The 22,603-nt window shown below is 47.1% G+C and overlaps 1 protein-coding gene across 1 annotated transcript; it reads left to right on the top strand.

The window, feature by feature from the left end:
• Window positions 1-1,996: 1,996 nt before the first annotated feature.
• Window positions 1,997-20,732, top strand: ZBTB9 (zinc finger and BTB domain containing 9). Its single transcript, XM_069746235.1, has 2 exons — window positions 1,997-2,146; window positions 17,051-20,732. The coding sequence occupies exons 1-2, from the start codon at window positions 2,081-2,083 to the stop codon at window positions 18,347-18,349; spliced, it is 1,365 nt and encodes a 454-aa protein (XP_069602336.1). The 5' UTR covers window positions 1,997-2,080; the 3' UTR covers window positions 18,350-20,732.
• Window positions 20,733-22,603: the final 1,871 nt, after the last annotated feature.

Raw genomic sequence — 22,603 nt, 5'->3', positions numbered from 1 at the left:
CCACCCGTCACAGGGTCAGCTCCGCAGTGTCACTCATCACAGGTTCGGCCCCACCCGTCACAGGGTCAGCTCCGCAGTGTCACTCATCACAGGTTCCGCACCACCCGTCACAGGGTCAGCTCCGCAGTGTCACTCATCACAGGTTCGGCCCCACCCGTCACAGGGTCAGCTCCGCAGTGTCACTCATCACAGGTTCGGCCCCACCCGTCACAGGGTCAGCTCCGCAGTGTCACTCATCACAGGTTCGGCCCCACCCGTCACAGGGTCAGCTCCGCAGTGTCACTCATCACAGGTTCGGCCCCACCCGTCACAGGGTCAGCTCCGCAGTGTCACTCATCACAGGTTCGGCCCCACCAGTCACAGGGTCAGCTCCGCAGTGTCACTCATCACAGGTTCGGCCCCACCAGTCACAGGGTCAGCTCCGCAGTGTCACTCATCACAGGTTCCGCACCACCCATCACAGGGTCAGCTCCGCAGTGTCACTCATCACAGGTTCGGCCCCACCCGTCACAGGGTCAGCTCCGCAGTGTCACTCATCACAGGTTCGGCCCCACCCATCACAGGGTCAGCTCCGCAGTGTCACTCATCACAGGTTCCGCCCCACCCGTCACAGGGTCAGCTCCGCAGTGTCACTCATCACAGGTTCGGCCCCACCCGTTACAGGGTCAGCTCCGCAGTGTCACTCATCACAGGTTCCGCCCCACCCGTTACAGGGTCAGCTCCGCAGTGTCACTCATCACAGGTTCCGCCCCACCCGTCACAGGGTCAGCTCCGCAGTGTCACTCATCACAGGTTCGGCCCCACCCGTTACAGGGTCAGCTCCGCAGTGTCACTCATCACAGGTTCCGCCCCACCCGTTACAGGGTCAGCTCCGCAGTGTCACTCATCACAGGTTCGGCCCCACCAGTTACAGGGTCAGCTCCGCAGTGTCACTCATCACAGGTTCCGCCCCACCCGTCACAGGGTCAGCTCCGCAGTGTCACTCATCACAGGTTCCGCACCACCCGTCACAGGGTCAGCTCCGCAGTGTCACTCATCACAGGTTCCGCCCCACCCGTCACAGGGTCAGCTCCGCAGTGTCACTCATCACAGGTTCGGCCCCACCAGTCACAGGGTCAGCTCCGCAGTGTCACTCATCACAGGTTCGGCCCCACCCGTCACAGGGTCAGCTCCGCAGTGTCACTCATCACAGGTTCGGCCCCACCCGTCACAGGTTCCGCCCCACCAGTCACAGGGTCAGCTCCGCAGTGTCACTCATCACAGGTTCGGCCCCACCAGTCACAGGGTCAGCTCCGCAGTGTCACTCATCACAGGTTCCGCCCCACCCGTCACAGGGTCAGCTCCGCAGTGTCACTCATCACAGGTTCGGCCCCACCCGTCACAGGGTCAGCTCCGCAGTGTCACTCATCACAGGTTCCGCCCCACCAGTCACAGGGTCAGCTCCGCAGTGTCACTCATCACAAGTTCGGCCCCACCAGTCACAGGGTCAGCTCCGCAGTGTCACTCATCACAGGTTCGGCCCCACCCGTCACAGGGTCAGCTCCGCAGTGTCACTCATCACAGGTTCGGCCCCACCCGTCACAGGGTCAGCTCCGCAGTGTCACTCATCACAGGGTCAGCTCCGCAGTGTCACTCATCACAGGTTCGGCCCCACCAGTCACAGGGTCAGCTCCGCAGTGTCACTCATCACAGTGTCACCGGTTGGTTACACGGCTCGCAGCACATAATGACGTTGATGACCTGGCAGCTGTAGGTCACGGATTTTCTACACAATACATAGTGACGACCTCTGTTGTCACGTGTTGCGTTCCAGCCAATGACATGAGGAGTAACCCGCTCTTCTAAGCCGTCCATCTCTTCCTACCGCCCTGCGGGTCAGGACTTCTCTCTCGGTGACAGATACCCGCTGCAGTCTGCGCTTCACAGTCATATTTTTACGTCACACGGAAGTCATGTGACAGGAAGCAGCACAGGTCATGTGACCTGAGTGTAACCCAGGGTGGGTTACGTTTGTCCTCGCACTTGGTGTCTGCTGCCGGGGAGGGGCCAAGCTGTTCACTCAGCGCCGCAGGGTTAGCGCATGTTCGTCCTTCTGACCGTGTCCCGTGGCGGCCGCAGTGTAGAGCCGAGCAGTGCGGAGAGGCAGGTAACCGAGGCCGGGGCGCGGTACAGGGCGCCATACAGGGCCCCGGTGTGTAGATACGGCCGCCAGTAACGTGTATGAGCTGTGTGTATGGGAAGCCGGACTGCGGGGAGGGCCCAGTGAGAGGGCTGTAATGTCTGACACTGAATGTTGAATGTGTGTGTGCATGTATTGTGTGTGTATATATATATATATATATATACTGGTGGCCCGATTCTAACGCATCGGGTATTCTAGAATATGCATGTCCACGTAGTATATTGCACAGCGACGTAGTATATTGCCCAGTCACGTAGTATATTGCCCAGCGACGTAGTATATTGCCCAGCGACGTAGTATATTGCCCAGCGACGTAGTATATTGCCCAGCCACGTAGTATATTGCACAGCGACATAGTATATTGCCCAGTCACGTAGTATATTGCCCAGCGACGTAGTATATTGCCCAGTCACGTAGTATATTGCCCAGCGACGTAGTATATTGCCCAGCCACGTAGTATATTGTCCAGCCACGTAGTATATTACCCAGCCACGTAGTATATTGCCCAGCCACGTAGTATATTGTCCAGCCACGTAGTATATTGCCCAGCGACGTAGTATATTGCCCAGCGACGTAGTATATTGCCCAGCGACGTAGTATATTGCCCAGCGACGTAGTATATTGCCCAGCCACGTAGTATATTGCACAGCGACGTAGTATATTGCCCAGTCACGTAGTATATTGCCCAGCGACGTAGTATATTGCCCAGTCACGTAGTATATTGCCCAGTTACGTAGTATATTGCCCAGCGACGTAGTATATTGCCCAGCGACGTAGTATATTGCCCAGTCACGTAGTATATTGCCCAGTCACGTAGTATATTGCCCAGTCACGTAGTATATTGTCCAGCCACGTAGTATATTGCCCAGCCACGTAGTATATTGCCCAGTCACGTAGTATATTGCCCAGTCACGTAGTATATTGCCCAGCGACGTAGTATATTGCCCAGCGACGTAGTATATTGCCCAGTCACGTAGTATATTGCCCAGCCACGTAGTATATTGCCCAGTCACGTAGTATATTGTCCAGCCACGTAGTATATTGCCCAGTCACGTAGTATATTGCACAGCGACGTAGTATATTGCCCAGCCACGTAGTATATTGCCCAGCCACGTAGTATATTGCCCAGCGACGTAGTATATTGCCCAGCCACGTAGTATATTGCCCAGTCACGTAGTATATTGCCCAGTCACGTAGTATATTGCCCAGCGACGTAGTATATTGCCCAGTCACGTAGTATATTGCCCAGTTACGTAGTATATTGCCCAGCGACGTAGTATATTGCCCAGCGACGTAGTATATTGCCCAGTCACGTAGTATATTGCCCAGTCACGTAGTATATTGCCCAGTCACGTAGTATATTGTCCAGCCACGTAGTATATTGCCCAGTCACGTAGTATATTGCCCAGCGACGTAGTATATTGCCCAGCGACGTAGTATATTGCCCAGTCACGTAGTATATTGCCCAGCCACGTAGTATATTGCCCAGTCACGTAGTATATTGTCCAGCCACGTAGTATATTGCCCAGTCACGTAGTATATTGCACAGCGACGTAGTATATTGCCCAGCCACGTAGTATATTGCCCAGCGACGTAGTATATTGCCCAGCCACGTAGTATATTGCCCAGTCACGTAGTATATTGCCCAGTCACGTAGTATATTGCCCAGTCACGTAGTATATTGCCCAGCGACGTAGTATATTGCCCAGTCACGTAGTATATTGCACAGCGACGTAGTATATTGCCCAGTCACGTAGTATATTGCCCAGCCACGTAGTATATTGCCCAGTCACATAGTATATTGCACAGCGACGTAGTATATTGCCCAGTCACGTAGTATATTGCCCAGTCACGTAGTATATTGCACAGCGACGTAGTATATTGCCCAGTCACGTAGTATATTGCCCATCGATGTAGTATATTGCCCAGTCATGTAGTATATTGCCCAGTCACGTAGTATATTGCACAGCGACGTAGTATATTGCACAGCGACGTAGTATATTGCCCAGTCACGTAGTATATTGCCCAGCCACGTAGTATATTGCCCAGTCACGTAGTATATTGCCCATCGATGTAGTATATTGCCCAGTCATGTAGTATATTGCCCAGTCACGTAGTATATTGCCCATCGATGTAGTATATTGCCCAGTCATGTAGTATATTGCCCAGTCACGTAGTATATTGCACAGCGACGTAGTATATTGCCCAGCGACGTAGTATATTGCCCAGTCACGTAGTATATTGCCCAGCCACGTAGTATATTGCCCAGCCACGTAGTATATTGCCCAGCCACGTAGTATATTGCCCAGCCACGTAGTATATTGCCCAGCCACGTGGTATATTGCCCAGCCACGTGGTATATTGCCCAGTCACGTAGTATATTGCCCAGCCACGTAGTATATTGCACAGCGACGTAGTATATTGCCCAGTCACGTAGTATATTGCCCAGCGACGTAGTATATTGCCCAGTCACGTAGTATATTGCCCAGCCACGTAGTATATTGCCCAGCCACGTAGTATATTGCCCAGCCACGTAGTATATTGCCCAGCCACGTAGTATATTGCCCAGCCACGTGGTATATTGCCCAGCCACGTGGTATATTGCCCAGCCACGTGGTATATTGCCCAGCCACGTGGTATATTGCCCAGTCACGTAGTGTATATTGCCCAGCCACGTGGTATATTGCCCTGACACGTGGTGTACAGCACAGAGCCACGTAGTATACTGCCCAGACACATAGTATATTGCCCAGTCACGTATGTAACAGGTTAAAAAAGACTTAAAATAAAAAATAAATATATACTCACCTTCCGAGGGCCCCTTGTAGTCCTGGCGCCTGTGTGCGGTGCACGCGGCAGCTTCCGGTCCCAGGTTTGGTATGAGCGCAGGACCTGTGATGACGTTGCGGTCACATGACCGTGACGTCATGGCAGGTCCTTCTCGCATAGCATCCTTGGCACCGGAACCTGCCGCTTGCACTGCCGAGGACACTGCGCACTTCGGAGGGTGAGAATAACGGGTTTTTTTAAATTATTATTATTTGTAACATTAGATCTTTTTACTATTGATGCTGCATAGGCATCATCAATAGTAAAAAAGTTGGTCACACAGGGTTAATAGCTGCATTAACGGAGTGCGTTACACCGTGACATAACGCTGGCATTAACCCTGTGTGAGGGCTGACTGGAGGCGAGTATGGAGCGTGGAGAAAAGAGCGGCCATTTTGCCGCCGGACTGTGCCCGTCGCTGATTAGTCGTGGCAATGGTCGTGGGCGTTTTGTCACGACCAATCAGCGACTTGGATTTCCATGACAGACAGAGGCTGCGACCAATGAATATCCATGACAGAAAGACAGACAGACGGAAGTGACCCTTTGACAATTATATAGTAGATATATATATCTAGTGTGTGTATATATCTATCGTGTGTGTGCATATGTTTGTATGTGCGCTCCTTACACTGATGGACGGAGATGTCACTGATCTGTAAGGGCCTGTTCACATTGCACCCCGGCACCTGTTCGTGGGTTGCACCACCTACGGGGCCATAGACTATAATGGCGCATCATTTTTATGAGTCTACACCTGCTGGAGGCGTACGGACATATTAGACCGCCTCTGGGTGTGCGCCTTCAGTGAGCGTATAGAGCACGGCAGAGCGCACAATGCTATGCTGGCACCATTATGGTCTATGGCCCTGTCGGCGCATACATTCGAATCTCGCTTTACGGTGGGGGAGTCGGACGCATGCCTCAAAGGGACCCATGAACAAAGCGCAATGTGAAAGCCCCCCAAGTAATAGAAAATGAGAACAAAATGTACAAAATCTATGGATTTCTCTGGACCTCCAGCCTCAGCTGCTGTCACGGAAGTTATCAATGGTCGTCTGAGGAAGGAAATTATCAAGACAGCTCTCTTGTAATCTCCAACCAATAATGTCCAGATGTGCTCAATGGGAAACAAGTCCGGAGAAGCTGCAACCATGGAAGCAGGTTTAGGCCATGCAGTCTGCTCACTGTAGTGCGAGGAACAAACGGTCGAGGGTTGTAGTGATGAAGAACAGCGCCTGAGACACATTCCCTCATGAAAGCCTCTCCATTGCGTTGCCCAAGTGGCCTTCAGAGGCTAGAATCGTGGTCTGTCCATTTCAGCGATGATTCCCACTTTTGTCTTGGTCACAGTAACAGCCAGAGAGTGGACTGGAAACGCCATGGACAATGCCATGAAAAGGCCTTCACGAGGGGCGTCACACCCATCCTACTCTTGGGACTATGGTGTTGGGTGACATAGTGTCCAGTTCCCGGACGCCTCTCGTCTTCATTCCAGGGTGCACTAACAGCTTGGCATTATATCAATTTGACCGAACCAGTTGCCATTTCTCCAGACTGACCCAGTAGCCGTTTTTCAACACCACACCTCAAAGCCACATGTTACTGGTGCTCCTAGAGACTGTAAGCCTGCAAGGTCTGGACCCCTCTCCTTACTGTACCAGTCTGCCATTGGTAGTTTGTTCACTGTGCAACAGTGGTGCACTAAAAATAGTAATAATAATACTGTGTCCGGACTTGTCTCCTATTGAGCACATCTGGACATTATTGGTCGGTGATTACACTGGAGCTGCCAGCAGAGGATCTTGATGATTTACCCGAGTGCACTCAGCAGCAGAACATTCCTCAGACGACCATTAATAACCTCAGTGATATCAGCAGAGGCTGAAAGTGACGAGATTTCTGCACAAGGCTCAGACTCCAGGCTGGAGGAATCCAGATGTCTTGAACATTATGGGCTCGATGAAGAATGACGATGTTCACGTCAGTCTGGAGTCAGATGTTCCCGACAGCATATGGCAGGAGCCTCTTCCTGAATTGGGAGCTTCAGACCAGTGGTGTCCACTTATGTGCATCTCTCCACAAATCCTACTGTAGTCTCTGCTGGAGTGAGATTTCTGGTGCAGTGAATGCTGCAGTTTGTCATGAACTTTTTACAGCAGAATACTGCTAGAAGCTTCAATGAATATATATATATATACATTGTGATACAGGTTTATTTATATTACTATGTAGGTTTATACGAGGGCGAGTCAAAATGTATTCGCATTCTGACTGTAGGATTTTTTTTTTTAATCGCCATTATTCAGTGAAGAGAAATCCATCATTTTTCAACATAATCTTCTGCTTTCCAATACACTTTGTCCTTCTGTCAGCAAAGCTCCAATATTTTATCCAATGTGAGGAGCGAGCCAGGAATGCACTTCTGTCGTCACCTTTTCATCAGACATAAATCTTCGTCTTTGTTCTTTGCCATATGATCCAGTGTCGCCTGTTTATCAGAATCCACGCACACAGCTCAGTGGTGGACGAGCATCTGACTCCTACTTTGGCGCTTGCCCCTTTCTCCATCCATTTATGCACACTTCTTTGTGACAAAACACTTTCTCTATATTGTGCACAGTTTTTGATAAGTATCGGAACCAGATACACCCTCAGACCACAACAAAATGAATGCGTAGTGGCCATTGTTTCTCACATTAGTCACAAATGAACCAATGTAACACATTCACACCTGCAGAGCTGTAAGAAGGTGAACTATATGCAACAGCGGAGACACAGGTGGAACAGCAATCTACTTTTATTTGCTTAACAATAATATGAATAAAAGATTATTAGAGGCAGATTATACAGGCACGGTATTCACAGAATCGATGGCAAAAGTATTATATAAACCGGAATATATTGGTTTTCAATGCAGAATTTCAGGATAAATTCCGGGTCTACAGTCCAACCTAATTCTAGTTGGGGGGGTGGTAAAGGCTGTACTTAGCGGGAACAGTCTAAGAAGATTCACAGCTTCCTGGACCTGACAAGGGTTGCTGCTCCGTATAACTAGCTGCACGTTTTCCTAACAATGTCTATCAGTTTTCTCTGGGTTGCTCTAGGGTCAGCCAAACCCCATCTGGATCGCAACCCTATCTCTGCCCACGTCCTGCTGAAAGTGACACCTGTCCACGTCTCCTCCCATCACCAGCTTAGGCTCGGGTCTCTGGCCAGGTATCCTCAGGACTTCTTTGGTTCTTGACCGCCAATGAGTGTCTCCTTGGCCTGTATCGATGGGGGCTGGTCCTCGGCTGTTGACCGGCATTGTTCGGGTCTTCGGTGCTTGATCGTCAACGGGTGAAGAATGGATCTTGACTGGCTTTGCTGGTACACACGGCTCCAATAAACTGTTACGGCTACTGGAGCTGCAGCAGGCCCAACTGTCCCTTCCATTGGCATCCACTCCTCTTCTGTTTTGGCGCGCTGGCCTTTTGTACCCAAGTCTGGCTTTTTTGCCATCACCTGACTCGGAGCACTGCAAAGTCTCTCCTCCGGATCAGTTCCACAAGGACTTTTTTCATGCCTGGAAGCTGCTCAGCATTACAGTGTTTTATCCCCTGTGCTCCGTTCTACATTCCTCCCTCCTTTTATCTCGCCAGTCCTAGGGCAAGGAGAATCTCTAGATGAATAGTGCTTCTTCATAGGTAACCCAACTTCTGCTAAGAGCTGTGTACATTTCCTGGTCTTTTGTTGAATTTGTGCCCAGACTAACTCATCTTGCGCATACCCATCAGGAGAAATGCCTACATTGGCTCGCACGGTCCTCCGTTCCTATGATAAAGGTTGTTCCTGGAGACCTGGGGTTTCAGCTACCCCACTGTGTGTATTATCCCCTGACCCGTTCTCTAACTTGGTTAGGGGTGAGGGTGTCAATCCTTGTGGTTCAATCGGCACATCATCCATCTTCATCATCAGCCGATGTCCCCTTATTGGTTTCAGATGAAATTTCTAGTGGAGCCGCTTTCTCTTCCTTCTCCATCTCGGAAAGGTGTGGCCAAAGGATATTCTTGTACAGCACCTCTTCATCTTCAGGTTGGATCTTTTAAACTGGGCCATCTCAGTTCGATAGGTTACCGCCTCCCATCGATGGTCCAGCTTACTTCTGGGTCACTTAGCCCATCTCAACGCCTGATTCCTGGTCCGAAAGGGCTCTTGTGTCGGGGTTTTATCTGGGTGCTCCACCTCTCTGAGTCTTTGCTCTACCAGTCACCTCATCATCTGAAGTCGTTGTCGATGTCCTTGGACCCAAGTGTTCGGCCTGCTTCCCAGGTACGTGTCCTCTAGATCTAGCTCTAACTCAGGAATTTCTGTGTCACTTCGTCCGAATAATAACGTGTAGGGCGTGTATCCAATGGTCACATGGACCCGATTATTGTACACCCATACCAGCTTGGAAATGAACTCTGCCATCTAATATTCTGATCTCCTCTAGAGTCCACAGCATCTGCAACAGGGTTCTGTTGAAGTGTTCAAAAGTTCCATTTCCCTGCAGGTGGTAGGGCACTTATCAGTGCCGTAGAGGTGGCGCACTTCTTCTATTATCTTCCCTTTGAAGCGGGCCCCTTGGTCTGAATTAATCCTCTTCGGACATCCATACACATGAATGAAGTCCGGACAGCTTGCCCTGGCCGCCATTTCTGCCGTCTGATCCAACTTTGGTGAAGTGGTCGGTCATCACTAAACAGTACTCTTAACCATTGTAAGATGTCCCGATTATCAGGCAATGTACCATCAATACTTCCAATGGGGGCTCTCTGCTCCAGAGGGCTTGGTTAATTCACACTGGCAGCACTTTTGTCTGGCGCAGCTATAGACATTGCACCAACCATTGTAGCCATCAGAAAGTCATCTCAGTACCAAAGTGGGTACCCCATTCATGAGCTTCCTTGGCGGGACTGGCCGCCATCACTCCAATGATCACCACTTGCCAGGTGACATCCAGTTGTTGTGGCAGTTGAACCTTCCTGTACAGCAAGCCATTCTTTATGAAGAGCCTTTCCCAGTGGCCAAATATCTGTAAGGTGCTTGCTGGTAGGGACACTCCTGATTAGGCCTTTGTCCCAGGACGACCTACTTTCTTATCTCCGCAAGCTCGGTAACAGACTGCTGCAGTTGAACACACTCTCCTTCCGCTTTTTGGGCAGTCACTACGGCGGCTGCAAACCGCTTAAAATCTGTCTAGTCACCCTCGAGATCTTTATCTGTGTCTCCCTTCGGACCTGCTAAGCTGGGACAGCGCATCCGCATGTGTGTGTTTTGGGCTTTTGATCGGTAATAATAATTATTTCTATAGTGCCAACATATTCCGCAGCACTTTACATTTTAGTGGGGACTCGTACAGACAATAAAGGCATTACAGAATAACAATAATCACATAAATCAACCAATACCAGGAGGAGTGATGGCCCTGTTGCTCGCAATCTACAATTTGAGGAAAAAGGGGGGACACAAAAGGAGAATGGTTATAATTGCTTGTATTCCAGAGAATTGGTGCAGCACGCGAGAAGTCTTGGAGACGGCAGTGGGAGGTTCTGATTATTAAGGATGTTAATCTTAAATCATTAGCAGAACAGAGGGCACAGGTAGGGTGGTAGATAGACGAGTGAAGAGCGATAGAGTGGTGGTGAAACGTGGAGCGCTTTGTGGGTGAGAGTGATACGTTTCTATTGAACTCTGTAGCGGAGTGCAATGACTGGCACAGAGAAAAGGCATCTGTGTAACGGTTGGCTAGGAATATGATCCTGACTGCTGCATTCAGGACTGATTGGAAAGGGGAGCGTTTAGTAAGAGCGAGACCGATTAGTAGAGAGTTACAATAGTCCAGAGAATGAATAAGAGCAACAGAGTTTTTGCAGAGTCGAAAGTGAGAAAAGATCGAATTCTAGAAATGTTTTTGAGATGTAGATGACATCAGCGAGCCAATGATCGGATGTGGGGGGGTGAATGAAAGATGTGAATTAAGTATGACCACAAAACGGCTAGCTTGTTGCTGGGGAATAATGTTAGAGTACTACAAATGGAAATGGCAAAAGCAGGTTATTGGAGGGGGGGGGGAATCACAAGGAGATCAGTTTTTGAAAGTTTCAGATAGAGGGAGGATATGATGTTAGAGACAGCAGTAAGACAATCACTGGTGTTATGTAGGGGTGATATCAGGAAAGATGTGTATAATTGGGTGTTATCAGCATAGAGATGGCACTGGAAACCGAATCTACTGATTGTTGTACCAATAGGGGCAGAATGCAAGGAGAGGAGGAGGGGGACTAGAACTGATTTTTGAAGAACCACGACCGTAAAGGGAAAAGCAAAAGATACTGTGACGGAGTGGTCAGAGGTAGGAGGAGAACCAGGAGACAACGTATCCTTGAGGCTGATGTAGTGTAGCATAGTGCGGAAGAACTTGTGATCCACAGTGTCGAATTCTGCAGAGATCCAGGAGAATCGGCATGGAGTAGTGACCTATAGATATAGCCGTTAGTAGATCATTAGAGACTTTAGTGACGGCAGTTTTAGTAGAGTGTAAAAAACGGAAATTGGATTGTAGAGGGTCAAGAAGAGAGTTATCTGAGAGATAGCGGTTTAGACTAGAGTGGACAAAGCGTTCCAGGAGTTTAGAGATGAAGGGAAGATTAGAGGCAGGTCTATAGTTAACGGCACAGTTTTGGTCGAGAGATGATTATTTAAGTAATAGATGTATGCTGGCATGTTTAGCTGGGGAAAAGATACCGGATTAGAGAGAGGTTGAATTGTTTTGTTAGGTGAGTGGTGACAGCTGGGGAAATAGACTGCTGGAGATGTGAGGGAATAGGGTCACTGGCGCAAGTAGTAGGGTTTGAAGATGCAAGGAGCGTGTTCACTTTTTCCGTGACTAGTTCGAAGATAGAGAGTGACCTAGATGCAGCTCTGCTCGGGCAGTGTAGGCATATGTTCCCGGCTGCCACAGGCCCAACACTCCAACTCTACGTTCTTCCGACCAGGCTTGAGACGACAGGACAGGTGGGGAAGAATAATCTCCTTGATCCCTTCCCCTGTACCGACTTCGGTGGGGTTGTGCTTTTGACGGTTGCCAGGGGCTCCATTTATACTGCATAATTACCCTTGGATATCTCTGACTTCCTGACGCAATTCTTGGGCCCTGTCAGATTCCCTGCTAGCTGTTTTTGAGGTTGGGGCCACTTGGGAACCACACCCGATAGCGGAGGCGCTTCTCTTTCTCAGACACTCGAGCTTTAGCTCCAACCTCCAGAAAACTCATGTCATGATTAGTCCGTCGCCGCTCTTTCAGGGCATGTCTCAAATGGGAATATTTCAGGCCAGCAACTAACTGGTCACGCAACACTTCGTAGAAAGGCCTCAGCCCCCAGTATTCTTCTTGGGTCGTCTTGGTGATATGGGCCGTCGCTTCATGCAAGGTGTTGACATACTGCGCTACAGTCTCGCCCACCTCTTGAACCCGTGGGAATAGGCGCATCTGTAAGTTGTCAAGGCCAGTAGTGTCACCATGCATGTCCTCTTAAGATTTTACCCCCGTCTCTACAGTGTCAGTCTTTCAGCTGTCGGTACATAAGTGTCTGTCGTTCCTCACAGTCGTGGGTCAGCTCTGCCTGTATGGTGGGGGCCAGGGGATACATATGTGACATGCTCCACAGTCTCTCCACTCAATCCCACAATTGTAAATTAGTCCCCGTGAACGTTGGGAGGTTATTGAGCATGGACCCAGGGGAATACTTCCCCTTGTGGAACAGTTTTCACACTGTTCCGCCATTTTTGCACTAGAAGGTTGCATCCTGCCGACTACACCAAATTGTAAGCAGGTGAACTATGCAACAGTGGAGATACAGGCAGAACAATAATCTACTTTTATTTGCTTAACAGAATAATATGAACAAAAGATTAGAGGCGTATTGTACAGACACAGTATTCACAGAAGCAATGGCAAAACAATTATATAAGCAGGAATATATTGGTTAATGTACAATGTGGAATCCGGATATACTCGGGGCCCGTCCCACAAGTCTCTTCTGATCACTGGTCCAGGCACGGCACTCTGGACGGATATCCTCAGCGCCTCTTGAGTACTTGACCACCGACGAGTGTCTCCCTAGTCCATATCCATGGGGGGCTGGTCCTCTGCTGTTGACCGGCATTCGGGTCGTGAGCCTTGACCAGCGTCGTTCGGGTCTTCGGTGCTTGACCGTCAACATGTGAAGTCTGGGAATCGACTGGCGCAGCTCTGGTCTTCAATGCTTGACCATCGTCTGGGTCATGCTGGTACACAAAGCTGTGGTACACTGTCACGGCTGCTGCAGCAGGACCAGCTGTCACTTCCATTGGCGCCCAATCCTCTTCTGTTTTGGCTCCCTGGCCTTTTGTATCCAAGTCTGCCTTAGTCGCCGTCACCTGACTCGAAGCACTGGCTAATTCCGTCCCTCCTGCAGCTTTTCTCCTCCAGATCAGTTTTGCAGGGTTTTGTAACTTTTGTTCAGGCCTGAAAGCCGCTCGGCATTGCAACGTTTTATTCCCTGTGCTCCGTTACCCTATAGAGCAGTGAGCGGTAAGACAGTGGCCTCATATAGAAAGCCCTGATAAAACAGTGCGGCCAGCAGAAGCTTTTATATAACTGGAGTGCAAATAATTTTTGACTTGCCCTCATGTATGGAAGTTTACAGGACTGTATCTCTAGCTCTGCTCATTTCTGTGTATTAGATTCCCCCACCGGGTGTGAATATTTATGCATCATGGTCACATTTCTGACTTAATTGTGTGTAGAGAGCATGGCGTCCTTTCCATGCGCTGATGTAGGAGCAGATGGGGTTAAAGGGTTTTTGCCAAGATTATAGGTCGTCCCCCGTCCTAATGACTCTGATCACCGGGCGTCCGTTCCATTCATTCTTTTTGGGAGATAGTGGAATTGAGGACCCGCCTATTGTCGGCGCTTAAGTATAGAGCGGAAGTGCTTATACTTGACATTGCTCTGTGCAGATGGGGTTCTTCAGAGCCCTGTTCTCAGGACCAGTGGGGTCCCAGGATTCAGAGCCTCAGAAATGAATACATTATTCCCAATGCTAGAATATGGGATAACATATCAATTTGGTACAACCTCTTTAAAGGCTTATTCCCACCTTCATAGATGGCTACATTGGATCGTTCTTGTAAGTACAGGCCATTTGGAAATTTACTGCTTATTAAAATTTTAAGCCGTTCTTGAGATTTTAACAGTTATGTTTACTGTTTGTTTCCTTGGACACCGACCACTGCTGCTAGACAGTAGAACATGCACAGAGCTTAGAGGATCTTTTCTGTTGAAGTTGTGAGCACTGATTTGAAACTGGCCAGGATTTTTGGATCACACTGTTGCTTCTTAAATCCTGCCAGCTTCAGTGCAGTGCTAACATGCTAAACAGAGCGGTGGTTGGTCTCCTAGGTACCAAACTAAACAAAAATGTTAATGTCTCAAAAATGGCTGCAAATGTTTATAAATGGTCATATCGAGAAGTGCCAGCTCAATCCTACAAACTATCTATGAAGATGAGAATATCCTATTAGGTTTTTAGTCTAGAAAAATCTGAAAAGTTGTCCGCCAATTGATGAGGTTATTGTCCCCCATTACAGGGGTGCATAAAGGGTTGTATTTCCCATTAAGGTAACATAGTAACATAGTAACATAGTTAGTAAGGCCGAAAAAAGACATTTGTCCATCCAGTTCAGCCTATATTCCATTATAATAAATACCCAGATCTACGTCCTTCTACAGAACCTAATAATTGTATGATACAATATTGTTCTGCTCCAGGAAGACATCCAGGCCTCTCTTGAACCCCTCGACTGAGTTCGCCATCACCACCTCCTCAGGCAAGCAATTCCAGATTCTCACTGCCCTAACAGTAAAGAATCCTCTTCTATGTTGGTGGAAAAACCTCTCCTCCAGACGCAAAGAATGCCCCCTTGTGCCCGTCACCTTCCTTGGTATAAACAGATCCTCAGCGAGATATTTGTATTGTCCCCTTATATACTTATACATGGTTATTAGATCGCCCCTCAGTCGTCTTTTTTCTAGACTAAATAATCCTAATTTCGCTAATCTATCTGGGTATTGTAGTTCTCCCATCCCCTTTATTAATTTTGTTGCCCTCCTTTGTACTCCCTCTAGTTCCATTATATCCTTCCTGAGCACCGGTGCCCAAAACTGGACACAGTACTCCATGTGCGGTCTAACTAGGGATTTGTACAGAGGCAGTATAATGCTCTCATCATGTGTATCCAGACCTCTTTTAATGCACCCCATGATCCTGTTTGCCTTGGCAGCTGCTGCCTGGCACTGGCTGCTCCAGGTAAGTTTATCATTAACTAGGATCCCCAAGTCCTTCTCCCTGTCAGATTTACCCAGTGGTTTCCCGTTCAGTGTGTAATGGTGATATTGATTCCCTCTTCCCATGTGTATAACCTTACATTTATCATTGTTAAACCTCATCTGCCACCTTTCAGCCCAAGTTTCCAACTTATCCAGATCCATCTGTAGCAGAATACTATCTTCTCTTGTATTAACTGCTTTACATAGTTTTGTATCATCTGCAAATATCGATATTTTACTGTGTAAACCTTCTACCAGATCATTAATGAATATGTTGAAGAGAACAGGTCCCAATACTGACCCCTGCGGTACCCCACTGGTCACAGCGACCCAGTTAGAGACTATACCATTTATAACCACCCTCTGCTTTCTATCACTAAGCCAGTTACTAACCCATTTACACACATTTTCCCCCAGACCAAGGTACCTTCACACTCAGCAACTTTACAACGAGAACGACAACGATCCGTGACGTTGCAGCGTCCTGGATAGCGATCTCGTTGTGTTTGACATGCAGCAGCGATCTGGATCCCACTGTGCCATCGCTGGTCAGAGCTAAAAGTCCAGAACTTTATTTGGTCGTCAGGTCGGCGTGTATCGTCATGTTTGACAGCAAAAGCAACAACGCCAGCAATGTTTTTACATGGAGCCAACAACCAGCGAGAACGATAAGTACGTCACTGGATCGCTCCTGCATCGTTCTGGTGTTGCTGTGTTTGATGTCTCTACAGCGACCTAAACAGCGACCTAAACAGCGACGCTGCAGCGATCGGCTCGTTGTCTATATCGCTGCAGCGTCGCTGAGTGTGACGGTACCTTTAGACTGAGGCTGAGCTTCAGTAGCAGTCACAGACAGAAGTGGCACTGTTTCTGGGAGAAAATCGAGTAAGCCAAACCCCCGACTCCTCAATTTCACTGACCTCTGACTCCACGACTCAGACTCTGACTCCACATCCCTTGTCGCTACTGAGCATTTACATAAAGAGCAGCACAGATTCATCTCCTCTAAAAGCCGAGATCCTTAGATCAGGAACAGAACAGACATTTATAGGACATTTCATAACTTTCCCAAATTATTATGAAAACGTTTATCTCACATCCTGCATTGTACTACTGTACCCAATGTATTATATATTTTAGGAGTCAGTCGATCCATTTTATATCGACACTGACTCCACAGCCCTGGAGAAAATAGACTTTTTTTCTTCTAAACTGAAGAAAATACAGACTCCCCATTATATTCTATAGGGAATTATGGGAACGGTGTGAATTTATGATGAACGCATAGATAATTAAGCAGGGGGTGCTGATCTATTTCTTCCAGTGGAGCGTCTCAGGAATGAGGGGATAATCGCCTGGTGGCCATATTCTGATACATGGGGCCACAGCTTCTATAATAACACATGTAGGAGATGGTGTCTTGTCAAATCTTCATAATTTTCTGCAATATATCTGCACATGTTACATGCAGATTTGCCTCAGGTGTTGGCTTTTCTGGTAAAATCTGTGATAAACAATTGACCAGTGTTCATCTGATGTTTGGGATCATTACATAATGTTAATATAATGAACCCTGCAGAACCTATCACACCAGTCTCATCTGCATAACACTTAACTCACTGTCTCTTCTCCATGCCTTGTAGACCATCACCATGTCGGGGACTGAGAGCGTGCAGCTGGACTTCCCACATTACAGCTCTGTCCTCCTGGACACACTGAACAAGCAGCGACTGGAGGGGAAGTTTTGTGATCTCTCTGTCCAGGTCCAGGATCGTGTCTTCCAGGCTCACAAAACTGTCTTGGCTGCATCTTCCCCTTACTTCCACGACAAGCTGCTCTTGAATGACACCAGCTGTCTGATTCTGCCCAGTGTCATACAGCCTGATGCTTTTGAGAACCTTTTGCAACTTATTTACTCTGGGAGACTGTGCCTTGAAATGGAGGCACTGCCATCACATCTGCTGGTGGCCAGTGGACTACAGATGTGGCAAGTAGTAGACCGATGCTCTGAGATCCTCAAGGAGCGGAAATCATATGTCCCGCAGACTTGGTCAAGCCGTGCCAGTGAGAGTCAGTCTCCGAGCAGCAGCTTTCAATTGCCGCGAGATGACCTACCGCCACTACCGCCAACGATTAGGTTAGGTTGCTCTGATGAAGTAATGAAGGTTCGTGTTTCTGAGGAAGAGGAGGACGAAGAAGAAGAGGAGGACGATGACATCAAGAGTGATGTACATGTTTTGGTTGATTCTCTAGCCGCTAATTGCTCGTATGCTCTCCCTTCTTCCTCGTCATCGCCCGAAAGCCCCAAAATCATCTACATCAAGCAGGAGCGGACTGATGAGGATGGGGGTTATATGAAGGCTTTTGAAATCACGGAGATGCCGGCCGAGTATCAATCAGAGCTGAGTTACGTCATTCCTTCCACGTTATCACCTTCATCTACGGATATGTCGCTCTGTATCCCTCGGAAACTTTACGGTGTGTCTGAACCAACTTCCTTCACTATTTCCAAACCTGTGGACCTTCATGGAAATGAGATTGTATCTCAAGCTCTTCAGGCTCAAACTATTCACGCCCCTGTAAAGCTCATGGCTACGCCAGATGGGAAAAGGTTTGGCTGCTTGTGCGGAAAGCGGTTTGCTGTAAAGCCTAAACGTGACCGCCATATCATGCTGACCTTCAGTCTGCGCCCATTTGGCTGTTCTGTCTGCCACAAGAAGTTCAAGCTGAAGCATCATCTCACTGAACACATGAAGACGCACGGAGGAAACCTCTTCTCTTGTGAAGACTGTGGACGGAAATTCAGGGTGGAAAGTTGCTTCCTGAAGCACAAGGAAGTTTGCAAAGGACAGAGGTGGGCCGGAGCCTGTTGGACTTACAAAGAAACCCCAAACCCTGCAAATGGAGATAAACAAACAGGGGCCTTCTGTTCTAGAGACTGATAATAGTTACATTTTCTGGACCTTACCAGAATAAATACACCCTTCCCACCCCCCCAATACCAGGAGATAGTCCTTGATTTGTACTATTGTAGCCTGGAGACGGCCGAGCATTGAGTGCTGCCCTCGTTTGGACTGTGCTTGCTGGAGGTCTACCTGAATGTTTGTTTTTGTGGTATATTCTTATATATCATCACTTTTTTTGTCTTTATACTGTTTTACAGGGGACTTTTGAAATTCAGATCTGTCTTGTTAGATTAGCATCCTGAAAAGCATGGTTGACGAAGACCTCCTGACAGTCCATAGTTGGGCTTGTTACTGAATTACTCATTACGACAAGAAAGAGGTGATCCCATAAATAATGGCCCAAATATTTCACTGAATCCATGTCAGTGGGTCTAATCCACTCAGAAACTGGCAGGAGCATCCACCTATGGGCAGCAGATATCACTCCGAGTCTTTGTGTACATATACACCTGTCGCCATGATGTACGTCATTGTCTGTGTCTACAGGGTCGGAGAATGTGTTACCTGCAATAACCTATCACCCCAAAAAGATAAACCTTCACGAAGAGGTGGTATTGAGGGAGGTAATTGAAGTCTTACATTTAGGCTGTAAATGTAGAAAAACAACTCCTGGTAAAGATATTAACTGGGAACCCCCCCTCCCTTCCCAATCTTAGATATAACTGATTGGAGCAGATTCCACCACTGGGACCCGTATTACCACCACTGAGAGTGGAGAGGTTGCTGCAATGCTCGGTTATCTCCATCTCTATGGGAGTTCAGAGCTGTTTATGGAACTTTGATGGAAGTTAGTGGAAAGAATAGCAGAATCAGAATCCTAGTACTTAACACAGATGTAGGTGCCAGGGATGAGACGGACATTTTTAAGACTTTTATTGGAAAACCCCAATTAATTTTTTTTTTTTTTTTTTTATGAATGTCGTCCTCACGCCTCAGGATGGAGTGCAGATTCTAGATTCTCAGCCTCATGTGAAATACGGTGTCTCCTATATTCAGTGTTGCCCCATTCTGAGCTACACTGAAAGATGAAGGAGCAGGGGACGGGAAGTGACAACTGCTACGACCACATCTTTGTTACAAAGATGGTCCTACACCCCATGAAGACAATTCCACCCTGAATCAAGCGATCGATCTCCTCATTCCTCACCTTTTGTGCTTTATTGTAGCATTTTATGTAGATCGTAGCAATTGTTTTATGTAATAAATGTGCCATATAATGAACACATAGGAGCAGGTCCTGTAGTAATGCCCGGTACATGGTGATCAGTTCCTCCACTCATTGGCAGCGCCATAACTCTCGGGGCTGTCAGGACTAGTCACACGGTTGAGGCTATAGTCACAGATCGTTTTTTTGTTGCAGAAATATTTTATGTTCCCCCTTCTCTTTGAATTTGCAGAAATCTCCCCTTACAGGTGCATGGACTGGCTGTTTCCAGAAATGTCTGGATAACCTGCTACATGTTAATTTACATATAGGAGTGCTAAGGGGATGACTAAGGCAGAGTGACCAGAAAGGGAATGTGTGACAGGAGCAGAAGGATCCAGACATTATGACCATCCATGGCGTCGGCACACTTAAAGAAAAGGTTGTGAACCTGATACAGTAGTGCGGAGGTGATACAGGTCTTGTGTGCTTAGATACATTACATACTTGTCAAGTACTGTAAAGCAGATTATGGATTGAGCAGCCGCCATTATACCTGGCGACAACATCCAGAGTGGATGCTTGTAAATTAAGGGTAATTTTCCTCGGAAAAAGTCCAATGTTTTTACCCTTTTAGGATCGTTTCTTAAATGCAGAACAGAAAACGGTCTGGATGGATCTTCTTCAGTCGTATCTGAGGCCCTCTAGTCATTTTTTTTCCCACCTTGGTGGTCTATATTACAAAAAAGAATGTCAAAGTAATTTTTTAATCGAAACGAGGGGTTACATTGCCCTTCCTACAGTGAAAAAACAATCTCCCTTTGACAACACTTCTGGACCGCAGTGTTATTAAAGGACAAATAACATCCGGATTCTGGATTATATGAAACTTTCATCCCTATAATAACACTGGATTTCCAGAACAGGAAGTGTTAGCATGGGAACGTCAACCACTGATGAGTCGGCACATAAATACTATGGTTTTAGATTAGATCTCCCTGTAGCTCTTGGGTGACGTCACCCACTTTTAGGAATCGGAACGCTCGTGGTCCAATGACGCCACAACACTAATGTATGAATACTGTATTAATGAGAGTTTACCAATATGCATTGTCCGTTTTTACTACATTTCCCCTTGTATCCTACGCTCTGAGCTTGTATGTAACATAGAATCGTTGCTAGTTCTGGTGTCTGAAATAAAAAAGTAAAACCAGATTTCATCATATACGTGACCAACGATGAGACGCTAAGCAACAGGATTCAGGGGAGAAAGCTTCTGATCACAAGGGAGGTTCTGGGCATTTTACACTGCTGCAAACGGTGTGCTTATAATTACACCATGTTTCAAATTATTATGCAAATGACATTTTTCTCAGATTTTCCTAAATGGTCGGTTCAAATGACAGTCAGTCTAATAAAAGTCATCACCCGTTAGATTATACATCAAATTTTATTGAAGAAACCTCCCAATGATAACAGTCTAATCTCCAAAATGAATAAAAACTCACAATGCACTGTTCCAAATTATGAGGCACAGTAGAATTTCTAAACATTTGATACGTTTTAAAGAAGTGAAAATGCTCATTTGTGGAATTTGCAGCATTAGGAGGTCACATTCACTGAACAAAAAAGCTATTTTACTCCAAAACATCCTAACAGGCCAAGTTACATGTTAATATAGGATCCTTCTTTGATATCACCTTTCCATTCTTGCATCCATTGAACTTGTGAGTTTTTGGAGAGTTTCTGGTTGTATTTCTTTGCATGAAGTCAGAATCGCCTCAAGAGCTGCTGTTTTGATGTGAACGGCCTCCCACCCTCTAGATCTTTGGCTTGATGATGCTCCAAAGGTTCTCTACATGGTTGAGGTCAGGTGAAGATGGTGGCCACACCATGAGTTTATCTCCTTTTAAGCCATTGACTCAGAGGTATTCTTTGCAGCATGAGATGGTGCATTGTCATGTATAAAGATGATTTTGCTCCTGAAGGCACGTTTCTGCTTTTTACACCATGGAAGAAAGTTGTCAGTCAGAACTCTATATACTTTGTAGAGGTAATTTTCAAACCTTCAGGAACCTTAAAGGGCCCTACCAGCTGTTTCCCCATGATTCCCGCCCAAAACATGACTCCTCCACCTCCCTGCTGATGTCGCAGCCTTGTTGGGACATGGTGGCCATCCACCAACCATCCACTACTCCATCCATCTGGACCATCCAGGGTTTCTCGACACTCATCAGTACACAAGACTGTTTGAAAATTAGTCTTCATGTATGTCTGGGCCCACTGTTTAGGGGTGGCTGAATAGTAGGTTTATGCACCACAGCAAGCCTTTGAAGGATCGTACACCTTGAGGTTCGAGAGACTCCAGAGGCACCAGCAGCTTCAAATAACTGTTTGCTGCTTTGTAATGGTATTTTGGAAGCTGCTCTCTTAATCAAATTAATTTGTCAGGCAGAACCCTTCTTCATTATGACTTTATCTGCATGAACTCTGTCTGTGCTCTGTTTCAGTCACAAATCTCTTCACAGTATGATGATCACTCTTAAGCTTTTGTGAAATATCTAATGTTTTCATACCTTGTCCAAGGCATTGCACTATTTAACTCTTTTCAGCAGCAGAGAGATCCTTTTTATTTCCCATATTGCTTGAAACCTGTGGCCTGCTTAATAATGTGGAACATCATTTTTAAGTACTTTTCCTTTCATTAGAATCACCTGGAAAACTAATTATCACATGTGTTTAAGATTGATTTCAGTGATCCATTGAGCCTTAAGACACAATACCATCCACGAGTTTATTTGAAAAACAATTAAATCTTTGACACTTAAATCCAATTTGCATAATAATTGTAGAGATGAGCGAGTTTGTTTGGAAAACGTTCTTGAATCTCAAATTCGGCACAAACTTAACATTCGGATTCGTGTTCAGTTTCATGAGCATGAGTTGTCAAAATTCGGTCACAGATCGGTAAATGTATGACTTTGACTAGGATCGTGGTGCTGTATGATGAGCAGTGGGGGGAACGTGTTTGATGAGGGGGTGTGGAGACATCAGAGGAGTGGCGCACTTTTTTTTTGTCCTGTAAT

The sequence above is a fragment of the Ranitomeya imitator genome, chromosome 2, assembly GCF_032444005.1.
Source record: "Ranitomeya imitator isolate aRanImi1 chromosome 2, aRanImi1.pri, whole genome shotgun sequence".
In the NCBI taxonomy this organism is placed as follows: Eukaryota; Metazoa; Chordata; class Amphibia; order Anura; family Dendrobatidae; genus Ranitomeya; species Ranitomeya imitator.
This window is presented reverse-complemented; position numbering and strand designations above follow the sequence as displayed.